This window comes from Xenopus laevis, chromosome 1S (assembly GCF_017654675.1).
Source record: "Xenopus laevis strain J_2021 chromosome 1S, Xenopus_laevis_v10.1, whole genome shotgun sequence".
Classification (NCBI taxonomy): domain Eukaryota; kingdom Metazoa; phylum Chordata; class Amphibia; order Anura; family Pipidae; genus Xenopus; species Xenopus laevis.
The window spans coordinates 58194360-58220361 of NC_054372.1; the positions used below are offsets into that span (position 1 = coordinate 58194360).

At 35.7% G+C, this 26002-nt stretch overlaps 1 protein-coding gene across 1 annotated transcript in view; it reads right to left on the reverse strand.

Moving 5' to 3' along the window:
• ndst4.S (N-deacetylase/N-sulfotransferase (heparan glucosaminyl) 4 S homeolog) overlaps nucleotides 1-26002 on the reverse strand; it is a 147446-nt gene that overhangs the window by 35480 nt on the left and 85964 nt on the right. Inside the window, exons 7-10 of the mRNA XM_018243367.2 lie at nucleotides 14041-14223; nucleotides 8827-8923; nucleotides 2060-2183; nucleotides 1581-1755 (exon numbers count right to left, since the gene is read on the reverse strand). Coding sequence (XP_018098856.1) covers nucleotides 1581-1755; nucleotides 2060-2183; nucleotides 8827-8923; nucleotides 14041-14223 — 579 coding nt within the window. The remainder of the gene's footprint in view (nucleotides 1-1580; nucleotides 1756-2059; nucleotides 2184-8826; nucleotides 8924-14040; nucleotides 14224-26002) is intronic.

Below are 26002 nucleotides of genomic sequence, written 5' to 3' on the forward strand. Positions count from 1 at the left end.
ACAACTTTAAAATCATTTTTCTGGCCAGAAATGTCTTTTCTAGCTTTAAAAATTCGCCTTCCAATTGAAGTCTATGGGGTTCGCGACGTTCGCGAACCGTTCGCATTTTTGACGCAAGTTCGCGAATATGTTCGCGAACATTTTTTCCGCCGTTCGCTACATCCCTATAAATAAACCCCCAAGTATAGCAGCAGATATTCCAATGTAATTGTCTCACTTTTGCCAAATGTAGGGGATTGGTAAATGCATCCCCATTTACTTTGCCTTCCATCAAAGATTGTGCCCAAAGGGGACCCTTAGTCTAAGGAAGGTAGTAATTCCTCACTTCCTGGGTCATAGTATGACTCAGAGCTATCACAGGTTTTGCCTCTAAATGGCAGTGTGCTATAATATATAATGCCTGAGCCATGTGGCTTCAGGGGATTCTGCCAGAGTCTTTGGTCGGGGTTGTTACCTGAACCTCTACTAATTGGATCTGAGCCTCCTGTGGAGCCATAAATAGTCAGGACCAGTAAGGGGTAGGTAGATCCTGTAATAGCCTCTATAGAGGAGAAAGCCAGATTAGGACGCCTACTGTAAATTGAGCAGCATTGGGCTCCACCTTGGAGTGATAGAAGGGACTAGATCCCAAGGCCATTTGTTGGTTAGTTAGGGAACCAGAGACAGGACAATAAGGACTAAGATAGACCCCCTCCCCGGGTATCCCATAAGAAGTGTCCCCAGCGGAAACAGGAGAAACTCTGGGGAGACGGATATTCCCCTCTCAAGCAATATTAGAGGGAAGATTTTACACTGTATATCTATCTATCTATCTATCTATCTATCTATCTATCTATCTATCTATATGCTCTGTATCACATTGCTGTTCTCCTATGTGGATCTCTGTTAATAAATCAGTTCAGTTGTTGTTGCAAGAATCACTGGTGTTATACCCTGGCTCCACACCATTGCGAGGGCTTGTTCCCTGAGAATTAAGATATCATCCAGAGCACAAGTTGGAGCAACGGTGCCGCTCATTTTACTATAAGTTTATACAATGATTAAATATTTAAACCCTTAAATCATTCTGTTACACCTCTGTTCTTGTTAAAGTAACACTAATGTATTTCACTATACGATTGTTATTCTTGAAAATATAAAGCTAATTGTCTTCCAAGCCTAAATTATACAAATATTTAAAAGATGCCCTTTAATAATTCCTTTAATAATTGATGCTGTAACTGGTACAAATTGCATCTGTTGCTATATGGCAAGAAAAAGAAAAAAAAGAAAGAAGACATAAAGTACTGCCAATCTTCACCTAATGCTGCTAGGGTCTCTTAACAGTGTGCAACATGCTTCATTATTATAATTATTCATTATTATTAGTATTATTAATCATTGTACACTATTTCTTGAAGAGCTAGCTTTTATATTGCAATAGGTAGTTTGTAATTATTTTAGCGCAGAGCAACACTCCTTTACATAAGGTATAATAGTGTGTGATTATTTATTATCTTTAATACAGTACAAGTTATATGTAAAATTTCAGTCTCAACCTGATTAAATCTTTTTTGGCCTTGTCTGGGAATAAAAGATACCTGGTACCAGGAATATGCCCGATCAGATGGATCAATCAAAATGGTGATAAGCTTAGCTTTTGGAAGCAGTGCTGCAGCCCTTTTGGGAACTTCCTCTGAATGGAAATAATTTGCACTCTTCTCAAACAGGAAGTCTGATGTTGTGTTTGATGGGTAAGGAAAAGAATCCATGTACCTTGGTGTGAAAGAGGAAAATGAATATAATACATTATACAAATAATACATTTACTCTTTGGCGTAACAGTCTAAAATCCCTGTGAGGGGTGAATTTGTAGAGTTTTGCTGAAAAATTAGCAAAACTCATTAAAGTCAATGGGCATTTTTTGGGGCAACTTTTTCCAAAGCTCACACTTTTTTTTACAATACATTGGAGTCTATGTGCAGTTTTTTTGGCTGTAAAACCTGGAAAAAATCTGCATAACATAATAATATTACGAGCTAAATGTGGCTGGGCTAAAAACAGATATTTTTCATCATACCAGTCGATTCCCTTGTGATAGTTGTTTCCACTGAAGAACTGTACTTCCTCAAAGGTCTTTGGATTAGGAAAATTGCTTATAATATTAGGATGCATTAGTAGAAAGACATAAAGTGCTGTTGTGCCTACAATACAGGAGACAGAAAACGGCATGCCAAATAAATACTAATGCAATTTTGTCATTTGGTGATTTACCTATTGTATTTCATCCTTATAAAACATTTTTAAATCCATCAAAATAACTCCAAATATATAATATATAAATATTCAATTATGTTTTCTACCATCAAGACGCAATACGTTTTGAGTGAGACAAATAATAAAAGCCTATGAGGCAAATACACTAACTTGCGGAAATTCGCCAGCGACGGGTTCGCTCACATCGCTACACTTCGCCAGGCGAAAATTGCGAAAAATGCGAAGTTGCATCCAGGGTGCCAAATGATGGCGAAGTTTTGCTAGCATTAGTTCGGCAAGCAAAGGGAAGTTGCGCTAGCGTTGGCTAATTTGCATACAGCGGGAAGTTAAAGTTCAAATGACGTATATGTTGCAGCAAATAATTTATATTACACAAGACCAGATTCAATTTCTACTCTATTGCACTTTGCCTGGTCTGAGGTGGCGATGGCAAGTTTGTCGCAAGAGGTAACGTTCATTAAAATTAGCATCTTAGTGAATTTGCATAGTTACGTCCATTCGCGAGAGCGAAAATTCTCCTTCGCTAGTGAATTTACTCCAGCACCTGCTAGTAAATCGGCAAAGTCTCGAAATGACGTCACACCATCTAATTTTCGCCAGCGTTAGTCACTTCTCCCTTTAGTAAATGTGCCCCTATGACTATGAGAATACATGGAATTCTTATATCTGGAAAGCTTGGGACTTGGGGATTTTCTAGAAATGGTGTATAATTTGGAGCACCTTTGCTAAATTGTAATATAGTAACCTTAATATGTTATAACCTATAATATGTAACCTTGAATTTTTGCTTTGTTAGTTAATATTCATTACAACAATTGTCTTATTACAGAAGAACAATATTTTGTACAAGAATGAAAATCAATGCAATATGTAGAATGGAATTTGCCAATTTTCATGACATTCTGCATAACCTATTTCTGGATAAAACTATGTTTCGTTCTTATGAATGAAGAGGTTATAGAATACATTTATGAAGCCGTGAGAGATAAGTGAAATAGCCATTAAACTGAGATTCAAATTACAGCATGGACCATGCTCAAATACTGGCCTACCTACCAAAATGTTAATGTTTATATCCATGCCCATATATAACATATGTTTTGTACTGATAGATACCGCTCACATTCTATATGGCAAATTCATTTTACACACCTACACAAACAAATGCTGTAAGGAATGAAATCATGCCGACGTGTTTTACTACCCACAAAAGGTATAATTGATAATACACTCCCAACACATTTTGAAAAAAGGAAGGACATAATAATATGACATTCAATTATAATTATTAAATGTGATGATTTGTTTTAATTTTAAAAAAGTGCATTCTTTGCACAAATTACATGCATGATTATGCAGTGTGAATATATCCAGCCTCCAGGGAAAAGAGCAGCTGAAATTTTTTCATATGTCATCTGTGATTCATTAGCAGTTTTTCAGACAACTCTTTTTTTTCACTTAAACACTTTTGATCTTCCTAATTAGACTTTCTGTTATTTCTTTTATTTAGGTAAAAAGCAAAGACTCATATTATGGAGTTCATTAACTGTGTGCGACCAAAGAATAACAAACACAAAGGCAATATAAGGTATAGGATTGGTTATCCAGAAACCCATTATCCAGAACGCTAACATTTATGTGAAGGCCACCTCCCATTTTTAAAAAAATAATTTTCTTTTTCTCTGTAATAATAAAACAGTACCTTCTACTTGTTCCTAACTAAGATATAGTTGGAGGCAAAAATCGTATTGGGTTTATTTAGGGGGTTATTTATTAAAATCAGATTTTTTCTGATCAGAGTTTTAAAGGGGAAAAAATAAACATTTTCGTGATTTATTAAACCCTGATACTGCTAAAAGTCAGAATAAAGTACTCCATCTCAAACCTGCGAGGTCTTGTAGAAGTCAATGGCAGATGTGCCATTTACAATTGAAAGATATCCTGATTTTTTATCTGAATAATTTGTCTTTTTAGGGCAATAATCTGAAAAAAAACCATACAATTGGGTTTTTTTTCATGACTTTAGGGCAAGGCGTTTTTGCTGCGTTTTTACGTTGCGTTTGTAAAAAAAGAACAGCCAGGTGTAAATACGCCACTGAAACCACATGCAACCGTCAACATGCGTTTTTCAGCACGTAGGATTATTTTCCCAACATGCACTTCTCATTGTTCTCATTGAGAATTTGGACGCCATATTTAAAATACACTGCGTATTTACGCAAAGTGTGGTTTCAAAAGTGCAGATCCCATAGAGTCTACTTATTTGGTAGTTTCTTGACGTATTAGCGTTTCTGATAAAAAACGCCAATACTGGCGTCCGGTGGCAGATTTCAGCTTGCAAGCGCCCTGTGAGAATTGCCATAGTGCGTTTTCCATTAGTTTCAGTGGTAGTGCAGTTTATGCGTATTTACGCCTGGCTGTTCTTTTTTAAAAACGCAGCAAAAACGCCACGTCTGGCCTTGCCCTTAGTCTTTAGTCTTTTCCAGCACCAAACTTTTTCCAAGTTAATTTATTGATAAATATGGTAAATTGTGGATGGGAGTTTGGTTGAAGTGGTTTTAATATAATAGTGAGCAATTTTCAGATTTTAGTAAATAACCCCCTTTATGTTTAAATGATTTTTTTTAGCAGAAAATTATGGAGATCCAAATTATGGAAAGACCTTTTATCTGCAAAACCCCAGGTCCCGAGCTTTCTGTATAACATTGATTATATCTCTATAATACACAAAAGCCATGAATATCCTGTAAATTATATCCTTATAAACGGTGAGTTCTGATGTCATCAGTTATAAACGGTGAGTTCTGATGTCATTTCTGTCACATGACTCACTGAAACTTGTGTATTATAATAAATAAAGTACCCCCAGTTGCAAAATATGAGGATATTAGAAGTTACCTCGGAGTTCCATGACCTGTATAAAAACACTCGGCCTTCGGCCTCGTGTTTTTATATGGTCATGAAACTCCTCGGTAACTTATAATATCCTTATATTTTACAATAGGGGGTACTTTATTCACTATATATTTGTGTTTTAGGGCTATTAATAGTAGTGCCTAATTTTCAATTCACCTGTTAGTTGGGTTTTCGTTTCTACTTCTTTGAATTTTCATCAAAATGCTAACTAGACATAGCATATTGCATATTAAAATGTAAGAAGAATCTTCCCAATATTACACAATCTGAAATAAATATCACTTCATTTACTTCATATTTCAGCTTTAAGTTTTACCTTAGCAGCTTTTCAAGTGACTTTCATGCTTTTCTTAATTTTGACTTTCTTTTCCTGCCACTTTCCAGCTTTCAAATCAGGGTTATTTGGTGACATAAAATATTAATACTCTATTAGACTACACTTTTAATTTCATCGCTACATTTCATTACATATCAGTCTACAGTCATGAAAAAGTTTGGGAACCCCTCTTAATTCTTTGGAGTTTTGTTTATCATTGGCTGAGCTTTTAAAGTAGCAACTTCATTTTAATATAGAACATGCCTTATGGAAACAGTAGTATTTCAGCAGTGTCATAAAGTTCATGGGATTAACAGAAAATATGCAATATGCATCATAACAAAATTAGACAGGTGCATGAATTTGGACACCCCAACAGGGATATTACATTAATACTTAGTTGAGCCTCCTTTTGCAAATGTAACAGCCTCTAGACGCCTCCTATAGCCTTTGATGAGTGTCTGGATTCTGGATGGCGGTATTTTTGACCATTAATCCATACAAAATCTCTCCAGGTCAGTTAAATTTGATGGCTGCTTCAAATCATCCAATAGATGTTCAATTATATTCAAGTCAGGGGACTGTGACAGCTATTCCAGAATATTGTACTTCTCTCTCTGCATAAATGCCTTTGTAGATTTCGAAATGTGTTTAGGGTCATTGTCTTGTTAGAATATCCAACCACTGCGTAACTTCAACTTTGTGACTGATGCTTGAACATTATCCTGAAGAATTTGTTGATATTGGGTTGAATTCATCCGACCCTCGACTTTAACAAGGGCCCCAGTCCCTGAACTAGCCACACAGCCCCAAAGCATGATGGAACCTCCACCAAATTTGACAGTAGGTAGCAGGTGTTTTTCTTGGAATGTGTTCTTCTTCCGCCATGCAAAGCGCTTTTTCTTATGACCAAATAACTCAATTTTTGTCTCATTAGTCCAAAGCACTTTGTTCCAAAATGACTGTGGCTTGTCTAAATTAGCTTTTGCATAGTGACTCTGTTTTTGGCGTGAGTGCAGAAAGGGCTTCTTTCTCATCATCCTGCAATACAGATGTTCTTTGTGCAAATTGTACTGAGTTGTAGAACGATGTACAGATACACCATCTGCAGCAAGATGTTCTTGCAGTTCTTTGGAGGGGATCTTTGTCTTGTCTGTACCATACTCAAAAACCTCCGCATATGCCATTCCTGTATTTTTCTTGGCCTGCCAGACCTGGGTTTTACAGCAACTGTGCCGATGGCCTTCCATTTCCTGATTCCATTCCTTACAGTTGAAACCTCTGAGATAGCTTTTTTTTAGCCTTCCCCTAAATCATGATACTGAACAATCTTTGTTTTCAGACCCTTTGAGAGTTGTTTGAGGATCTCATGCTGTCACTCTTCACAGGAGAGTCAAACAGAAGCACAACTTGCAATTGGCCACCTTAGATACCTTTTCTCATCTTAACAAACTAATCCAACCAATTTGGTGTTGCCATTAACCAGTATTGAGCAGTTACATGCATTGAAATTAGCAAAATGGCAAGGGTACCCACATTTTTTACACAGCCAGTTTTTCACATTCAATTTAATTTATACAAATGAATACTGCTTCACTAAACATCTTTGTTCAGAAAACACCCCAGTGCTCAGATGTTCATGGGAAATGAAAGACATACCACTGTTATCTTTTGTGTTTTAAGTGGAGTAAATTATCATACAGACTGAGGGGTTCCCAAACGTTTTAATATGACTGTATTTATTCCCTCTCCTATTCATATTCTATCCTCTCATTCAAACCACTGCCTGTTTACTAGGGTAATTGGACCCTTTCAAATTAAGAGGTACTGAATAAAAAGTTAAATAATCTTCATCATCTAAAAATGAAACCTTCAGCTTTGGTCTGGTTCAGCATTAAGGTTTTAACCAAATCCAGACCTTGAAAGAAAGTGCTGGGATTTGGACGAATGCTAAACTTAATCCAGGATTCAGTGCATCTCTAGTTCTTAGGCTTTATAATGTTCTACTGAAAGTTGTTAAGGATTTTTTGATTATGCCTTTAAAAATGTATTTCAAGCATTGGAAAGAATCATGTTGCAGATATATTTTTCTTTATTGCTCTTTTATAAGCTTGATAGTGTTTCAGATTAAGTTAATAACACCAGCATGGAGTACATTTAACCTTTTTTGCTGTACTATGGACATACTTCATATGCTAGCAATGTGAAATGCTACTTTGCATTTTTCAATAATACAATTTGGCGGCAATTTAAAACATTCCTAAAAGTATTTAGAGCTTTAATTCAAATTATGCAAATCATAATTGCCATTTCTTTTAGTCAAAATGCTGGGCTGTCTTGCAGATGAATGAAATGACATATGGAAAACAACTGACGCATTCAATCTTTTGTGAGGTCCTAAAAGGACTTTTAAAATATCTTGTTGCAGCTGCCAAATGTTCCTAAGCTTTGTTTTTCATGGGCACACTCTGATGAAGCCATGCAATTATAGTTTCTATGCAGAATAAACAATCACTATTTCTTACTTAATTGTAAAAAATTATATGCCGATTTTTTAAATAAGAGATATGGATTTTATGAAGTGGTTAAGAAGAAATGACCAGGTTCTTGGATACTAGTAAGTGTAATGCACGGTAAAAGATTTACTTTTGTTACTTGTGCTGGGCTTCGATAAATGGTTGTTCTTGAAACTGAAGATGACATTCACAGCAAATGATTTCATGAAATCTGGTGTAGAGAAACACTTATGTGTTGAGGCTTAATCCTCTAGCATACCCTCCTGCCCTATTGTAATTTTTATGGGAACATATTTATTTTCCTCCAATATGTGTTTGTGTGAATAATATCAATCTAATAATTGTGCACTTTTCTTTGCCTTTTTCATTAAGAACAATACGAACTCCTAGTTAGTGATGGGCAAATTTCTCCCACTTCGCCAAAAAATGTGCTAATTTCCAGCGAAATTCGCAAAACGGCTTAAAATGTGCGAAATATATTTGACTCCGGCGACAATTCTGATGCCGGCCACAATCCTGGTGCTGGCGACAATTCTGACGCCCATTAAAGTCAATGGGCGCCTAGAATTGTCGCCGGCGATGAAAAAATTTGCCCATCACTACGCCTAGTATATTTATTTATAGGATGGATTAATATCAATGATGACCTTTTACTTAAGTTCTAAAACATAGTCTCTGTTATGTTGCTACCAACTTATTGAAGCTGCGTTAGTATGTAGCAAGAATTTACATTGAATATTACTGGCCGTAATGAAATATTATACCAATTACAAGCTCTGATTAAAAGTTTGTGGTTTACATAATCTTTTGAAGCTTGCTTACCTGTCTTTTGAGGTCCAATTACAAGAAATTTTGGTAGACGCTCACATGTTTTATCTCGAGACCAAATGTCTCTGTGTCTTCTATCATCACATGGGTTCTGTATGAATATGGTTAACTTTAATATCTTATAGATAATCATGGCTATAAATACAGGTATAGGATCCGTTATTGGGAAACCTGTTATCCAGAACGCTCTGAATTACGGAAAGGCCATCTCCCAACTCTATTATAATTAAATAATTCAGATTTTGAAAATTTGATTTCCTTTTTCCTTGTAACAATAAAACAGGTATCTTGTACTTCTTCCCAACTAAGATATAAGTAATCCTTATTGGATGTAAAACAATCCTATAGGGTTCAATTAATGTTTAATTGATGTTTTCGTAGACTTCCGGTATGGATATCAAAATTACAGAGATATCCCTTATCTGGAAACCCCCAGGTCCCAAGCATTCTGGTTAACAGGTCCCATATCTGTACATATATTTGGCCTCTGTTAATAAAAAAAATGGTTCACCTTACAAACAATTATGTTGGGAAAAATCAAGTATATTAAAATAAAACATTTTTATGTGAAACAAATAAGCTAATGTTCTTTAAATTAAACTGGTAAATTAAACAGGTACTACCATTAAATAACATTCTGGTATACTATGGAGTGTGAAGCTAGATGCTTCCAAAAGAATAAGTAGAATGCTGAACACACAATGCTAAATATATGAAAACACAAAGATCATCTGGAAAAGTATGTAGCACATTCAGATCACCAGACATTGCTAATGCAAAATACATTAAGCAATTCTGAAATACTTTTGATTATGAGCTTGCATATCTGACTTGTTTGGGGAGGCCTGCTTTTCACATTATTCTCTTCTAACACAGAGCAATTGCACATTCAAAACCATCTGAGCTAGTTGGGATTGGAAGTTAAGGTCAATTTACCATCAAAACACCACCGCTTTTAATCAAATACGTTGTGGCATCCCAAGGGAAGCATATTCTGAGTATGGCACTGGCACTTTATTATATAAATATGTGAGTATCCCTTTTAGTCAAGAAGAGATGAACATGCTAGTTCACAAAAAGCACTGTGTGTGTTTTTCAAATAACATTGGATGTATGAATTGTAGGATGCTATACCAATGATGCAGGAAAACATACACAACGGTAAAGTATATATATACATTTTAAATGATTGTTATTTGATGTCATTATTTAAGAATCACAAGGTCAAGGTTCTCTGATATTTTGTATTCCTTTGGGGAATTACATTTTCCCATAGACAACATTGCAGTATTATAATAAGACTCGGGAGTAGTATTAAAATGTAAAATGTACAGTTAGCAGAGTGCAGAGTTTAATTGTCTGTAGTGTTTTATGACTTCCTTGATGGTTAAATACCTTTGTAGGTATGTGAACCTTGTACTAGGTAAATGCTTCTGTAAATATATTTTTAGTTATCTCATCACCTTATTATAATAATAATAGTCTGTCACATGACAAAACCTCATGGAAATGGTATTATTACCAATGTAATTACAAATATGGCACCTCAACTGCAATTCAGCTTACTGATCGATTTGTTTCATGTTGTCATTACCTGACATGTTTAGATTTGCAATCGTGCCCTTTGAAGTTTCCAGAACTTTAAAGCATAGAGATTTGCTTGTGAGAAAAAAGATACTTTTTTAAGTTTAGTCTTTCGTATTTTGATTTAACCTGGTGCATGCTCTAAATGGCTCAAACACATACTGTATTTATTGGACACCTACTGTAGACAAGCTTACAGTAATTGTACAGAAAAGTGACCAGCAAAACAAAATGGGAGCGGCTACTGATATGTATAACAACATCCAAGCTGATTGACACTTGTTATAGTCAGTTTATTTATCTACTCAAAATATAATATTAAACTTTAAACACTGATATGATAGGAATACTGAGGAACATCTAGGAATTTCCTATTTCTGTAATTTTCCTATTATACATGACAACTGCAACTCAATGTATGCCTTTTTTTTATTGGATAAAGGCAAAACTAGTCTATTTGCCAGTATTACCTCTAACAACCTTGGCAGCAAATTAGAAATTTGGAAAGTGTTATCCCAATAGTTAACCTTTAAAGCAGTGGTTGAGGACAGCACTCAAAGAGCAGGACTGCTGTGATCAAGCTTTAATACAGGACTACAGAAATACACAACATGTTTCAGGCCTTACATGCCCTTTCCCAAGTGTAGCAAAATTGCTTTTCTACTGAAGCAAAAACGGTCTTCCTGTAATTTATGTAAATTTTCAAAAATGAAAGCAAATGAACGTGCAAAGTGATGGAATGGAAACAAAATGATGCAGAAATCTCTGCTGTCCACGAAGGTGCCCATACATGATACTTGTAACTTGCACCATGAACAGTCTACACCAACATGACCTTTCAGCATGCTATGAGGATTTGCACGGAAGCTCTGACATGAACACTAGGGCACCCTAAAATTAATACCAGTCTCAAGATAATTCCAGAGTTCCCATGCAGGGTTACTTCCATGGATGCTAATGATGTTATTGATTGCTTTCATTAGATCAGTGCAAATTGCCCTCATGCTTTCATAAATAGTGCTGAATATTATTCAAATGTCTATTGCTATGATAAAAAACTATAGAGAACAGCACTCCCCTATGTTGCCATGTCCATTGTGGCCTCTGTTCTCATATACATAACTTGCAGGATGTCTTGATTTACTTTCCTGTGCAATTTTTGATACAATAGGTTTAAACTGTTCGAAAGATAATGAAATATTATTTTATGAGTTAATATTTCACTGAATTTTTTATTATAAGGTCACAGGTTGACTGTCCAATGACCATTATTATGCACTCCTCTATTGCTTCTCATTCAAGTCATAATATGTTCCTGATAGTTCATTAGAGTATAATGGTAAAATAGCGTAACATTCTATTGGCATAGGAAATGGCATAGGAAATTTAAAGATATTAAAGGAACAGTAACACCAAAAATCCTTTTAAACTAAGGAAATATAATGTACTGTTGTGCTGCACTGGCAAAACTGGTGTGTTTGCTTCAGAAACTTTTATTATAGTTGATATAAACAAGCTGTTGTGTAGCCATTGGGACAGCCATTCAAAGCTGAAAAATTAGGAAAAAAAAAGCAGAGGATACACTGCAGATAACAGTACAGATAAGCTCTTTAGTTTACAATGGGATTCTTCAGAATTATCAGATATCTTCTGTGTGTCTTGTGCTTGAATGGCTGCCCCTGTGACTACACAGTAGGCTACACAACAAAGTTGTGTTTCTGAAGCAAACATTAAAATCAGTTTTTTCCAAACCAGAAATTCTAAAATATGCACCTGCTTTGAGACCACTGGGAGCAACATCTAAGGGGTTGTCGCTCATGAATCACTTGGGGACCTCTGCTCTAGAACTATGTTGAAAACATCCTCTTTTTAGGGAAGGCTTTAGAAAAGATAAAAATACCCCAGAACAATAGAAAAGCCTAGCATAGCTGTTTTCTTTATCATATAATCATTCATGATTTGAGAGAGATACTGATACCAATATAATTTAATGAATTATGTGCAGATGATGACTTTCCATTCTATTCATGGAGATCTACTTATTAAGGGGCAGATTTATCAAACGTCAAAGTGAATTCGAGGGAATTTTCAAAGTAAAAAAATTCTAAATTCAAAGTAATTTTTTGGATACTTCGACCATCGAACAGAATACTACGACTTCAATTCGAAGTAAAATCGTTCGAATATTCGACCATTCAATAATCGAAGTACTGTCTCTTTAAAATAACTTTGAAATCAATACTTTGCCAAATTAAACCTGCCGAAGTGCTATGTTAGCCTATGGGGACATTCTAAAGCAGTTTTCTAAGTTTTTTTAAGTTGAAGAAAAATCGTTCGTTCGATCGATCTCTGAAATCCTTTGAATCGTTCGATTTTACTTCGACTGCAGGATACCCATATTTGGTTGAAAAAACTTCGAATTCGATATTCAAAGTTGAAGTATTTTAATTCAATGGTCGAATTTCAAAGTATTTTTATCTTCTAAATTCGACCCTTGATAAATCTGCCCCTAAAAGTTGAATTTTAGTGGTTTAAGATATTTTTGAAACCACTATTAAACTGTATTTCACTAAAACCATGAATACCGTGAAAGTTAAAAAGAAAATAAAATAAAAAGTATGAGCGGAATAAAATGCTGAATGATGGGCTAAAAAATACAAAAACCTCTAAAAATTCAAGTTTATCGGACAATTACTAGCTTAAAAAATGTGAAAACCTCAAAAAGTCTGAGCTGATTAAAAATGGTCCAATACAATCAGTGCAGTTCCCACTGAATTATATGGGACCTCAACAGCTTTTACTTGTAGTTTTGTATTCGAGTTTTTTGTGTTTTTTACACTTAGGGGCAGATTTATCAAGGGTCGAAGTGAATTTGAGGGAATTTTCGATGTAAAAAAATTCGAAATTCAAAGTAATTTTTTGGATACTTCGACCATCAAATAGGATACTATGACTTTGAATTGACTTCGATTCAAAGTAAAAATCGTTCTACTGTTTCGACTATTCGACCATTGATAATCAAAGAACTGCCTCTTTAAAAAAACTTCGACTTCAATACTTCGCCAACTTAAACCTACCGAAGTGCTATGTTAGCCTATGGGGACCTGCCAGAGCATATTTTTAAGTTTTTGGGTTTCGAAGAAAAAACGTATGATCGTAAGATAAAATCTTACGATCGTACCATGAATAAAATCCTCCGACTTTGAATTCGAATGTCGGAGGATTCTATTCGATGATCGAATTTTGAAGCATTTTCCACTTCGAAATCCGACCCTTGATAAAGTTGCCCCTTAGTAAATATTGAATTTTTACAGTTTGAGAAATACAAAAATATTTTTAGAGAAAAAATAGGATTTGTGAAAAAAATAGAAATCAGAATTTTAGTAAATCTGCCTCAGTAAGAGAATGCTTCAATTTATACTGGGGGCTTATTCTGGATACTACTTCATCAGCAGAAATTCTCCTTGACTGGTGAAAAACAAATCTATTCTTGGGAACTGCTTATTCAGTGTATACTAATAGCTATCTATATTTGAGCCAATATTATATGTACACAGTCTTCATACTACAGTTTAGTTTTTCATTCTATTTCCATTTAAAAATAATAGAATTGTTAGCAAATACCTGCCATAATGGATCCCTTTGTTCTGGGAAGAGGTCAAAATATTTATGAGCCAGCTGTAGTGGAGGAAGAGTCTGCAGTTTCAGATTGGTCCAAGTTTGCACAAAATTGACAAGGTTAACAAAAGTGTACAAGCCAAGACGATCATTCCCATAATTAGACAAATGTGTCATGAAGATGCTGATCTGCAAAAGATTAAGAATTGTCCGTTAGATGCGATACATTCAGATATAGCATTAGATCAGTAGATGGCAGTGCTTGACTTTAGAAAAAAAGAGAAAACCATCCAACAAATCCATTGATTTTCATGGTCATAATTGTTGGATTGTTTTTTCAATTTTCCTGTAAGTATTTTGATACATTTTAACCATGGAATGTAATGAGTAAAATACCATTTAAACACCTATTGAAATGTGGTCTGGCATACTTGCACTAATACAGTATTTTTAATAGTTTTTCTTACAGTCACATCAATGATTTTAACCATCTACATACAAAAAATACAGTGCATAGTTCAAAGGACAAAGTGATACTGACACTAAAATGTTCTTTTTGAAAAATTAATCTATATTAAAAGTTACCCATAGGTCATGTTGATCGTTTTTCGCTGATAGTTCTGCTTTTGTAAGTAATTGTCACTTTAAGTTCCTAAAACTGACTGTTTTGCCAACCTGACTGTCCCTTCTTAACCTCAGTTAGAGTTTCTAATTCTAACCGAATATTTCTGCACAAATATGGCAGCCCCCTCATAGAGGAACAGGGTAGTAAGAAAGGTAATGTAAAAGCATCAGGCAAATACTTTTATGGCAAAATTATAAATAGCATTCAAAGACAATGTTATGATATCTGGGATATCTGGGACTGCAGGCTATGCTGTTGCATTGTGTATGTCCCATAAAAAACTAGACAGTTGGGAGGTATGACATCCACCTTTGAGTCAATAGTGACTCCTATGTTAATAGGTGCACTATTAAGGGGGGACAAAAGTAGTTGCACCAATCAAATTATGTTGGAGAGTAAGGAGTACCTTTAAATAATGCCATCAATTCATGTAATTATTGTGCCTAAAGTTATATAAACCATTATAATGGTATAAACCATTATACCAATCTACCTAGGGCACAGGTTTTCCAACTTCTCGACTACAATTTCAACAATGAGTTAAACAAATAGGGAAAACCTTACTAAATATAATCATCTCTTGTTCATTTTTTGGAAAAAAAAGAGGGCAATTTAAATTTAGTTACAGTAATGCTGAAAATTTGGAATCACCCAGAAATGTTCATGTTTTCACAACATTATGCAATCCTCTGTGCTCAGTGCCTGATTGGTGCAAATTTCATCAGGCATCAGGACAATGATGGCACATATTTCTAAGCTATGCAAAGCCTATTTGGGAAAGAAACAATATGCTGGAGTACGGTCTTTGATGTACTGCCCAGACTTCAACTCTATTTTCTCCAGTGCTATCAAATACTGCAGTGTCATAGGACCTACAGGTAAGTAGACCTGATACCAGTATTGACTGGACAACGAATCAGGTGTATAGGTATGTAGACTACATAACTGTAGCTCTGTAAACCACTATGTATATGGATTATACATACTTGCCCTGTCAAGCAGTTCTCTGAAACCAAGGACTGGCATAATCCAATGGGTATGTGTTTTGTTCCTTAAATCAATGATTGAGTAATCTGATGATACTATGGAATGGCATGATCTCATTCCTAAAATAAAGGCTTTCCAAAATCCTTATAGTATTGTAATGTCCTTTGCCACAATGTCCTGCTGAGTTGTCCTCCACAACTATGGAGTGGCGCAATGTGATTGGTCAGATTAGAGGCCCTTGGTTTTGGGTTAGGATAATGGCAGATTGAACCTTTAAAACAAAGGGTACTTGTTTTGTTGTATTTGTTCTTAATCAATGGAAAAAGTATAGATTTGGGGTAATGACATTTTTTGCAGTAGAACATCGATAGGAATCTACTGCAATGTGACGCTAAATAGATTTACTGGGTAAACAGTAAGGCTCCCAATGGGTTGAATGAAGGATTTACCTTCACTCCATTTCTGTAGTCCATACAGAATTAAGGGTCCTAAGTACCATTGACTAACAGATTTCATGACTTTCTATTTGTATATTACGCTTTATTTTCACCCTCTCCTATGGTTCATATTTCCTGGCTAATGTGTTGAAATGAATAATAATAGCAACATGTAAGACTATCACTGCCTAGAGGCGAGGTAATGACTGTTACATATTATGTTTATACTCAAGTGTCTCATATGCTTCACAAAAGCCTTATTCCTATTATTATAGGGGACGCTGCACATTAGCGATTCCCTAATGAATTGTATCAATCCTTGCAATGGACGTAGTGCGGAGATAGAATATGCGTCAGAGGATTACCATGGTTCCCAGTATAACACTGGCATGACATGCGCAATATACTTGAAAGAAGCACTTACGAGCGAGAAGAACCATATATTCTCGGCTAGGGCAATCGTGACGTAATCCGTAAACCAGGAAGTCACGGCCGAAAACATAGTGAGATTTTGATCACCCAGGTTGTAGAACTTATCTATTTAAACTAGGTATGCAGCGAATCCACTTTTTTGGATTCGGCCGAACCCCCGAATACGTTGTGAAAGATTTGGCTGAATACTGAACCGAATTCTAATTTGCATATGCAAATTAGGGGTGGGAAGAGGAAAACATTTTTTACTTCCTTGTTTTGTGACAAAAAGTTATGCAATTTCCCTCCCGCCCCTAATTTACATATGCAAATTAGGATTCAGATTCGGTTCGGCCGGGCACAGTGTCGGACTGGGATGCCAGGGGCCCACCAGAAAACTTTAGACCGTGGGCCCATTTTTCAAACTATTATTCCTCCTACCCTCACTCAATCTCTTTATTCTACTAGTCTTTTATATTTACTTATTATATTCTTTCATTATTAAGCATTTTATCCCATAAAGTAATAGGGAATGACCATGAAATAGACCAAGCAAGAGGGCCCACTGACACCTGGGCCCACCAGGAGTTTTCCTGGTATCCTTCTGCCCGACACTGGCCGGGCAGAAGGATTCGGCCAAATCCAAATCCTGCTGAAAAAGGCCGAATCCTGGCTGAATCCCAAACCGAATCCTGGATTTGGTGCATCCCTAATTTAAACATGAAAATGCAGTGCACTCGTCACTTATGCCCCTGAGGAAGCTGAGTTAGTTGCTGAAACTCGTAGGGCTGGCATAGGTGGACAGTGGGGTGCCTAGCTCCCACTCGGTCCATACGTAGATAGGCAGATCTATAGCATGGCGGGCACTGGTGGAAGGGAGTGAACGGGAGATGGAGTACTCCAAGCTATTGAAGCGTTTAATATCTATGTATGAGGAATGCCTCTTTGGAAACTCCACTTGTCCACCATTTGCAGTTTTTAACGATGTGATTTTTTATGGACAGAGTCCAGCACTGCCAACAGTTTGGTTGGGCAGTGGGTGTGTTTATAAATGAGTGTTTTTTTTATCAGCAAATAATATTAAAAGTTACTTTTTAACTGAATGTTACTTTCAGTATGCTACTTTCTGAACTGGTTTGCTTTGAAGTGCAGATGGGATGCTTGATTGCATAAGTATCCAATCTCATCACTTTTCTTTATTTAAGTATGTATATATGATACAAACTTGCGGAAAAGTAGCATACAAAAAAACTAGGACCATGCGGCCACGGGGGAGGGTGCGTGCCTGTGAATCATCCAGAGCTGGGACCATGCAGCCTTGGGGCACCTCTTCCTCAAATCTGGCCCTGTCCACTTGTCAGACAGAATGAAGGGCCCATTCTCTACATTGTATCTGCATTTCTGAGCACCTAAGACCTGTACAGTTTTTTCCTTTCTTTTTTCTTTGAGCTGCTAATGGAACAAAACCCCTGTTTATTTTAAAAGCCTCTTTGCAGAAAGCTGAAGTAATTGGTTATAGAAAACACAATTAAGTTCAGAAACACACTTGCACTACTTATAGCCAATTAAATCATTATTCAGTCTTTAGAATATTCTTTAACCTACCCACTTTATATCACTGATCTGTCCACTATCGACCCCTACCACAATTTCTTACATAATCGGCTGGAGTTAAGCAAACGGTGGCAAGTACATCTGCCACAGCAGTGAATTATTTCAAAAAATAATATATACTGAGTGTGTGTTTGGAGTAACCTTTAAACTAAAATGTCCTAGCAATATGCTGAACACATACAAAGAGCTTCTTTATTTAGACTAATTTTCTCCTTAATTAAATATCTGGTGGTGTACAGAAAAACCATCTGTTAGGATTTCTCTCTTTAAAGGAAATGCAGTTCCAAACAAGTTCAACTTAATTACTTTTATACTATTTCTAGCTCCTAATAAGATAACCTATACATCTCACGTTTAGGCAGGCAAAATGTCAAACATAGCGCCTAAATGGATTGTTGCTTATTGTTTAAATCAATCATACCGAGTTCCAGCTGCAAATATATGCAAAGTGAGTGTATCTCAACAAATTCATCATTCCGCTTCTGTTACAGACTTAGCTACAAATTGCTGTAAATCAGTGAGATGCATCTGACAAATGATACCTTAACCACCTCTTTAATCGGAGAACTGTACCACCATGATGACTTTTCAATAATAAGTCAGGCAATGCATTAAAATTATAAATTACATTATGTTTAGATTAAATAGCATTGTCCTTTATAGTATAATTTTTTTTATAAATTACATCTTCTCTTTATTATCTCTTCACAGAACAGACCTTAAAAATTATAACAGTTTATTAGACTGGAAACCAATGTGTTAATCATGACTTCATCTGGGCTTTCTTTCTTCTTAAAATTCAGATTAAATTCAGTGAGAAATTGAATTTCACTGCTTGTCAACCCCATTGTGCAGCATCTAATTTATTGTTGTGCTTAAATATGGGTAATTAGCTATGTTGTAACCAATGTTTCATGCAGCGGCAAATTTAAGGATAGTAAAAAAAGGGTTCATTGACAAACATCTTGTATCAATAGAATTTACTTGAGGGCACTTTTAATATGCATCACTAGTATGTTTACCTGTATGCAGCTCAATTCGTGGCAACCTGGGCAGGGAGATGGAAATAGTTTGGAAATAATATTAAGGCAGTGTTTTTCCGAATTTCGCCATGTGTAAAGTTTTCCACAAAACTGCAGCGAAAATTCGCCATAGAAAAATTTGCCACGAGAAAACACCCATAACAAAGAAAAACCCATTGACTATAATGCATTTGGAGAAAAAAGTCACCATAAGAAAAAAACGCCCGTTGACTTTAATGCATTTGGAGCGAGAAAAATTGTGGCTTCAGAGAACAATGGATAAACTGGATAATTATATTACAGTCTCTAAACATATTGTGTATTCTGTGTATATTGAATAGGACCAACTCCTGACCAAGTCTGCAGCCTAAAGAGATTGTGGTTCAAACGTTCTGGTTCAATGTTCATACAGCTGTAGATTCCAGGTGTCTGTGCACCACCCTCAAGATAGACGATTTAAAAAGAAGAAAAATGAACAGCTCCAAAAATGTTTCTCAAGAGCAAAACACTTGCAGTTCTGTAACTACTGCTTTGGAACTGTTCATTCTTCTTCTTTTTGAATTAATCTAGTTTGCAGCCTGCTTGCTCATATAAGTGTTCAACATCACTCATCAATATCACACATGGGATAGGTTTGTTCAGGTATTGATCTAAAAAAAACTATCCAAGGTCTATGCTGGGTGATGGAAGTAGTTTATAGATACATATTTTGGCCCCATGGTCAAACTATCGAATAGGCTTGCTTTGGCCAAATCAGACAAATTTCTGCTCATATATTCTGGCCAAGCAAGTGGATCTTTCTGTCTATAGCTAACATATCTAAGGCTCTGTGGAATATGCCACCCCCCAAATCAACTATGTATATGCAAACACAGAAACGTTTCTTATACATTAATTATATTTGCATTAGTGGCACTTGTGATGCTAGAATAAGCTGCTAACAGACATGATTTCCAGGTTTTTATATTAAAATACATTGCACTTGTGTATTGGCTTACATATAGTATGCTGCTATTACGAAGAATATTTCCTAACTGAGAGAATCCATAGAGGCTATTTGATACATTTTTTAACTTAATTACTATAACAAATGACCACGTCCTTCAATTTGTTTGGCATTTTCTTTTCACAACCATGATTAAAAATGAATAGACTAATGAAAAATATCACTCATATTAAAACTGAAAGATGCAACTCACTGCCCTTCAGTCACTGGTGTGTCACCCATTAATAACACAAAGATTAAACAATAGGCACATACCCATATACATTATACCAATAATATAACCAGCATCCATTGTTCATAATAGAGCTAAAAAATGTCACCTTTCATTTTATGTTTTTCCATAATCTAACTGCTAAAATATCACTTTTGTATAATAATTTGGGTTTTAGATACTGTACATTCGATCTAGAATTTCACAAACATTGCTTCAGCTCATGTGAACTGAATTATGTTGACTTTGAGTTCAAAGAGCAATCAGGTTATACTGATCAAATCAATAACTTACAAAATAAAGAATCATTTGTTTAATAAAGTCAAGCATTATTCACAGTGGAATCAACCTAACTGAGCTAAAAAGGTAAAATGTTCTGTTATTCTATGGAAAAAAAAATCCTATTAGTGTAGAAGGGTTGCAAAGGCAATGATTACTATGGAAACTTGACCAAAGGTTCAGACCACATCACCTCCTTGGGCTGACAATGGTACAGATAACTTTATCACCATGTGAGGTCAGCACAGGTCTTTGTTATTGCAAATGCTACCGTTTTCTGATTATCAGAGAAAAGTACCTAAATGAGTAACTTACTGTACAGTCAAATTGCTGATTATATTCAGAAAAGCTTTTATGTATATTTATGTTATTAAAACTAAACTGGTTAGTATTTTCCTTAAAATACACTCTCTCTATAATTAGTCTGTTGCTTTGTTTCTTTCTAAGAACAAAATTATCTTGGGTGTCAGTAAGACAAAAAGTCATTTCTCTGGCTTTAATAAATGTAGAGCTTTCTTCGAAGATGTTATTTAGTAGAGATTAACATCTATTAAAGGAGAAGGATTTGGCTGACAAACTTTTTTTTGGGTAACCGGTTTTCTCCAGACATTTCATAACATATGGAACATTCATTGTACAGAGGGCTCATGTGTAGGGTATTATATTAACTCTCTTGTCTTAATTAAGGTTCCCTGGACATTTGTAAGAAAAGTGGTAACCTCAAGCATTTGTAGCAACATTTATAATAAAGACCTCCATCTTTAAATTACTCGCCATATGCAAATTGACCGAAACGCACGATCACTAGCAAATTTTCACTAGGCACAAACAAACGCTTGAGCATCTTCGCTATGAAATGCTCACACTGCCGAAGTAACGATATCGAAAAGTCGCCAGTGTTCGGCACCTGGGACGAAACTTCGCATTTTAGTGAATTAGCATAGTCGTAGCGCATTTGCACGTGGCGAAGTGGAGCGATGTGTGTGAAGCAGTCGCTGCCGACAATTCGCCCTCCAGTAAATCTGCTCTTTAGAGTGGAATCCCTTTCCTGAGTCTCTCTATAGTTAATCCAAATGTGGTATGTTGAATTGACCAGGGGGTGTGTACTAATAGTTTGGGATGTTTATCTAGGTCAGACCAAAGATACTTAGCCAGGGCTTTGTCAGAGCTTGTATGATCTAATTACACCCAGGCCTTTTCTATTTTACACAAGTTTCATATTTTGCGAATCTCTGTCACACTGTTTGTGGTTCCAATAACATTGTCATGGATGGTGGTGGAATACTTGATATTTGGGGATTTACTCCAGTGATTATTACAGCTACGCCAACTGGTCTTGAAGGCTCAGGATACTTCTGATATATTCAGTGGGACTCTAAAACTGCTGCCGTCCGAGCCCTGCATATATTGATGTCCATTGTAAGTGTAACAATAAAGTTATTATATATGTTATTTCCATTTGTTAATATATTCTTATATGTTAATCAAAGCAGTGACCTCTCTATAAAGTTGACTGCACTTCTGGAGATACTTGTTAACCTGTTGGTAAGATGGGCAAGTATATATTATAACTGCTAACTATAAAATGCATATGAGAAGTTGTAATGAGAAAATAGGAAATTAAGAGGTTTTCCTCCAAGCAAAAAAGATATACTTTTCAGGTGTAAAAGATTAAGGTAGGCTAACAAATAGCAGTACCAGGTTTTTAATTTATATACAGACACACATTGGATTTTTTTTCACTCCTCCACAGGGTACAGGCACAGATGAAGTAATGGACTAATTTAACTAAATTGGACAATTTACAACCCCCTTTGTGGGCGGTCTACTCACACTATGTATAAATGTATGTCTTTGCAGTGATTCCTGTTCTACTTGATAAAGGGCTCTGAGTAGTGATGGGCGGTGAATTTGCGAGATTCGCGAAACGGGCGCAAAAATTCACTGGCGAAAACGAGACGCCAGCACCGCTTCACAAATTCGCCCATCACTAGCTCTGAGACCGAAACATGTTGTGGTAATAAAAAACATTTTTCAGCAGCTAGTACTGCGTCAGAAGCCTTTCTCTCAGCAAAGCAGTGACCTTTCAATCTGAAACTTTACATGTATCTTTGTGTTCTTGGGGGAATAGGTAAATGGGAAAAATTATATGATATAATTCTTTGCCCATTTGTATGTTTTAAGGTTCTGTTGTCTGTGGTTCATTATATGGATAACAACTATTATCATTACTATCATGTAGTTTACAGTGTACAAATGTAAATTGATACTTAAAGCTGGCCATAGACGCAAAGATCTGATCGTACAAATAGACATATGATCAGACTTCCCCATCTCCCGACCTGCCACTAACCATACCAAATAAAGTACAAAAGAACAGATCAGCCGATGTTCTGCCCCTGACAGCAATCGTACGAAAGTTATGTCCGACCAAAGCTGGTGACAGTCTCCCTCTGAAAATCGTACGATCAGCAATACATGCAGAGATATTATCGGCAGCCGACAGAAATCTTTTAACCTGTCCGATCGACCAAACGTCCGATCTCAACCAGACGAAAAATGTTGGGACTCTCCACACATGGTCCGAAAATCGTATGAATCCTCGATTCGTACAATCAGATCTTTGCGTCTATGGCCAGCTTAAGTGTTAACTCACCAATGAGAATGCTGTTGACAAAAAACACTTGTTTCCAGATTCAAGAGAATTCACTAAACTATAAAACTATTGCTTAGCAAAAAATATGTCTGTCATCTTGCAGTTGCCATGCATATACAAAATATTGTGTTTTGTTGACTTTGTCAAATAACCAAACATCAACATGGACGATATATTTCTATTTAGTATGTCTGTGATAGAAAAAGTGTGATTTTAAAAAAGAAAATATGTAAGTGCAGAGAAAAAGATGACTTGTCTAAGCTCTCATCTAGGATATAGGACAGGCACTCACTCACTGATGCCACAAACAGGCATTGATAAAATCAAATATTCTTTATTACAAAAACATATCAGGTGATGAAAGCCTTGTTCTAGAATCACAGATAGAGGAATATTTAAAGACAAATAGCAACAAAGATGATCACCAATTAGTACTTTTGAATCAATCACAAAAAGGGAGGGAAAAAGACATTTACATAAAAAAACTAAATACACAAAGTATAGGTACAAAAGTACAAAGTCCTTTGGGTTGTCTAGTGTTCCAGGTAAATATCCATTTTACCTCTCATTCATTAAGAAGGATGGGTCAGTTGCCGCAACTGCATCCTAGAGAATCCCTTGCAATTGTTATAATTGAAAATAATTTATGGTCTCCATCACTACATGGAATTAAGTGTTCAGACAAATTTGTTTTCTTATGACAAAGTATATCTGAAACATGCCCGCAGATTCTCTCTTTGAGCACCCTAGAGGTTTGACGCTTTTTTCACAAATTATTAGATTTTTTTAAATTCATATTAATGTTCTGTTTGATATGAAAACTTGTATTTGCTTTTGAGAAAACAAAGGTACACATAAAACTTTTATGTCTTAGCCATATGAGCAACTTATATGCCTAAATTTCATTTTTGTTATTAAATCAGATAGAGCACATCCAGAAACCTAGACCTACAATTTGGCAAAGACTGCAGGAAGTCTTACGAATTTAAAAGGGTTTTTGACCCCAAGCCTCCCATACCAGGATGGCAGAGCTAACATGCTGGTTTAATGACTCATAAAGTTGTTGGCTTTTGATCTCAGGGTCAGTATATGCCCCTTGCTACACGGAAACCTGACTAGAGCAAACATAACATGCCAATAGCATTAGATTATGGTGGTTTGACATCTGGTTGAAACCATCTATAGTTGTAGATGATGTATAAGTGTGTTTATCGCTATGTTTTATCTGGTGAAAGTGTTCTACCAATATATGTAATATAATGGTCCACCAATTATGTTTAGATTTGGTGATTAGGCCATGAAAGGCTTTCGACTACAGTCTTGTGTTCATGAAATGACTCTTGAATTTGTTTATAGAGGTTTTATTATCACCAGAGAAGAGTGTGCAGTTCTGTAGAATTGCTTTACATTCTAGGGTGTTAATACAACCCTGGAGAGAAATGACTGGGCCTATGAGGTGGCTGCTCATATTATTAGGCAATGTTTAGTCTATTTAAGTGGGGCATTGTCATTGTTCAGGGTTTTGTGCTCCTTACAAGTAGAAATATAATAAAAACAATACATAGTCACAAGATATCTTCAGTGCAATCTTATATTCAGGGCTCCCACTTGATCTTTAACAAACCCAATATGTTTGAAACTCCAGTGCCCAAAGCCAGGAGCTCCCCACAGTAAAATTCCACTACTTTCGATTCATTCCTATGGGATCTTTAGAAGCATATATATGAATGGGTAAAATTAAAAGTTCACCATCTGATTGAGCTTATTGATTCTGGCTGCAGTGGATATAAGTATCTTTAATTAATTCATGCAATGCCTGCGTCCATTTTTACACAACCAGAGCAGTGGTTGTGATCATGAACAATGCCTTGTATCGCAATGGAATTTGTAAATACATAGTAACTTAGGTTGAAAAAAGACACACGTGCATCAAGTTCAACCTTTTTACTTTTTTTAATCTGCCAGTTGAAATTGTTAGTTGCTTTTTGTTACTTTGAAAACTTTTGTACTAGAATAACTCCTTTTGTTATTATGATATTGTTACTTCAAACAAGTTTATTAAGTTTTTGTATTTTTTTACCAAGTGCTAATCATTTATTTTCCAAGTTTGAATGTTTCATTCTAGCATTGAAGTATATCTGTTTAAAACCTTTTTCTCTGCATGCAATACACATCAGGGAGCAATGATTCATCCAGGTTGTGAGCAGTGCTGCCCACTCAATGCTCATCATCAAGCACAATAGGCACAGATAATGCTCTACAATTTGTTAATCCTAAGAGTTAAAGTCATCTCTGAACATTTACAAATGCTACAGTGCACTCAATTATTGGACCCGTAGCTCCTTCAAACAGCTGTGTTAACACAAACAAAATGCTGAAATAGAAATTTTATGTTGACACAGAGCACTAATTTTAATAATGATAAATTGTCTCTCAACAGCATAGTGCCATTCACATCGACTGGTCCTTTTACTAAATGAGAACCATTTATGTGCTTGAATAGTGTTAAACACATTACCTCAAATTCTTTGCTCTATAAAATTCTGGATTTACATCTTTGTCATCATTATCAAACATTTTCAGCTAACATTTTATTCTTCAACAGTGAAAGGTATTGAAACCTCAGCCTTTGATTACTGCATTATTACATACAGGAAAGAAATTGAGCCAAACTGCTTTAGTTATTCCTCATAGCAATACAATCTCACTTGAAAGAAAAA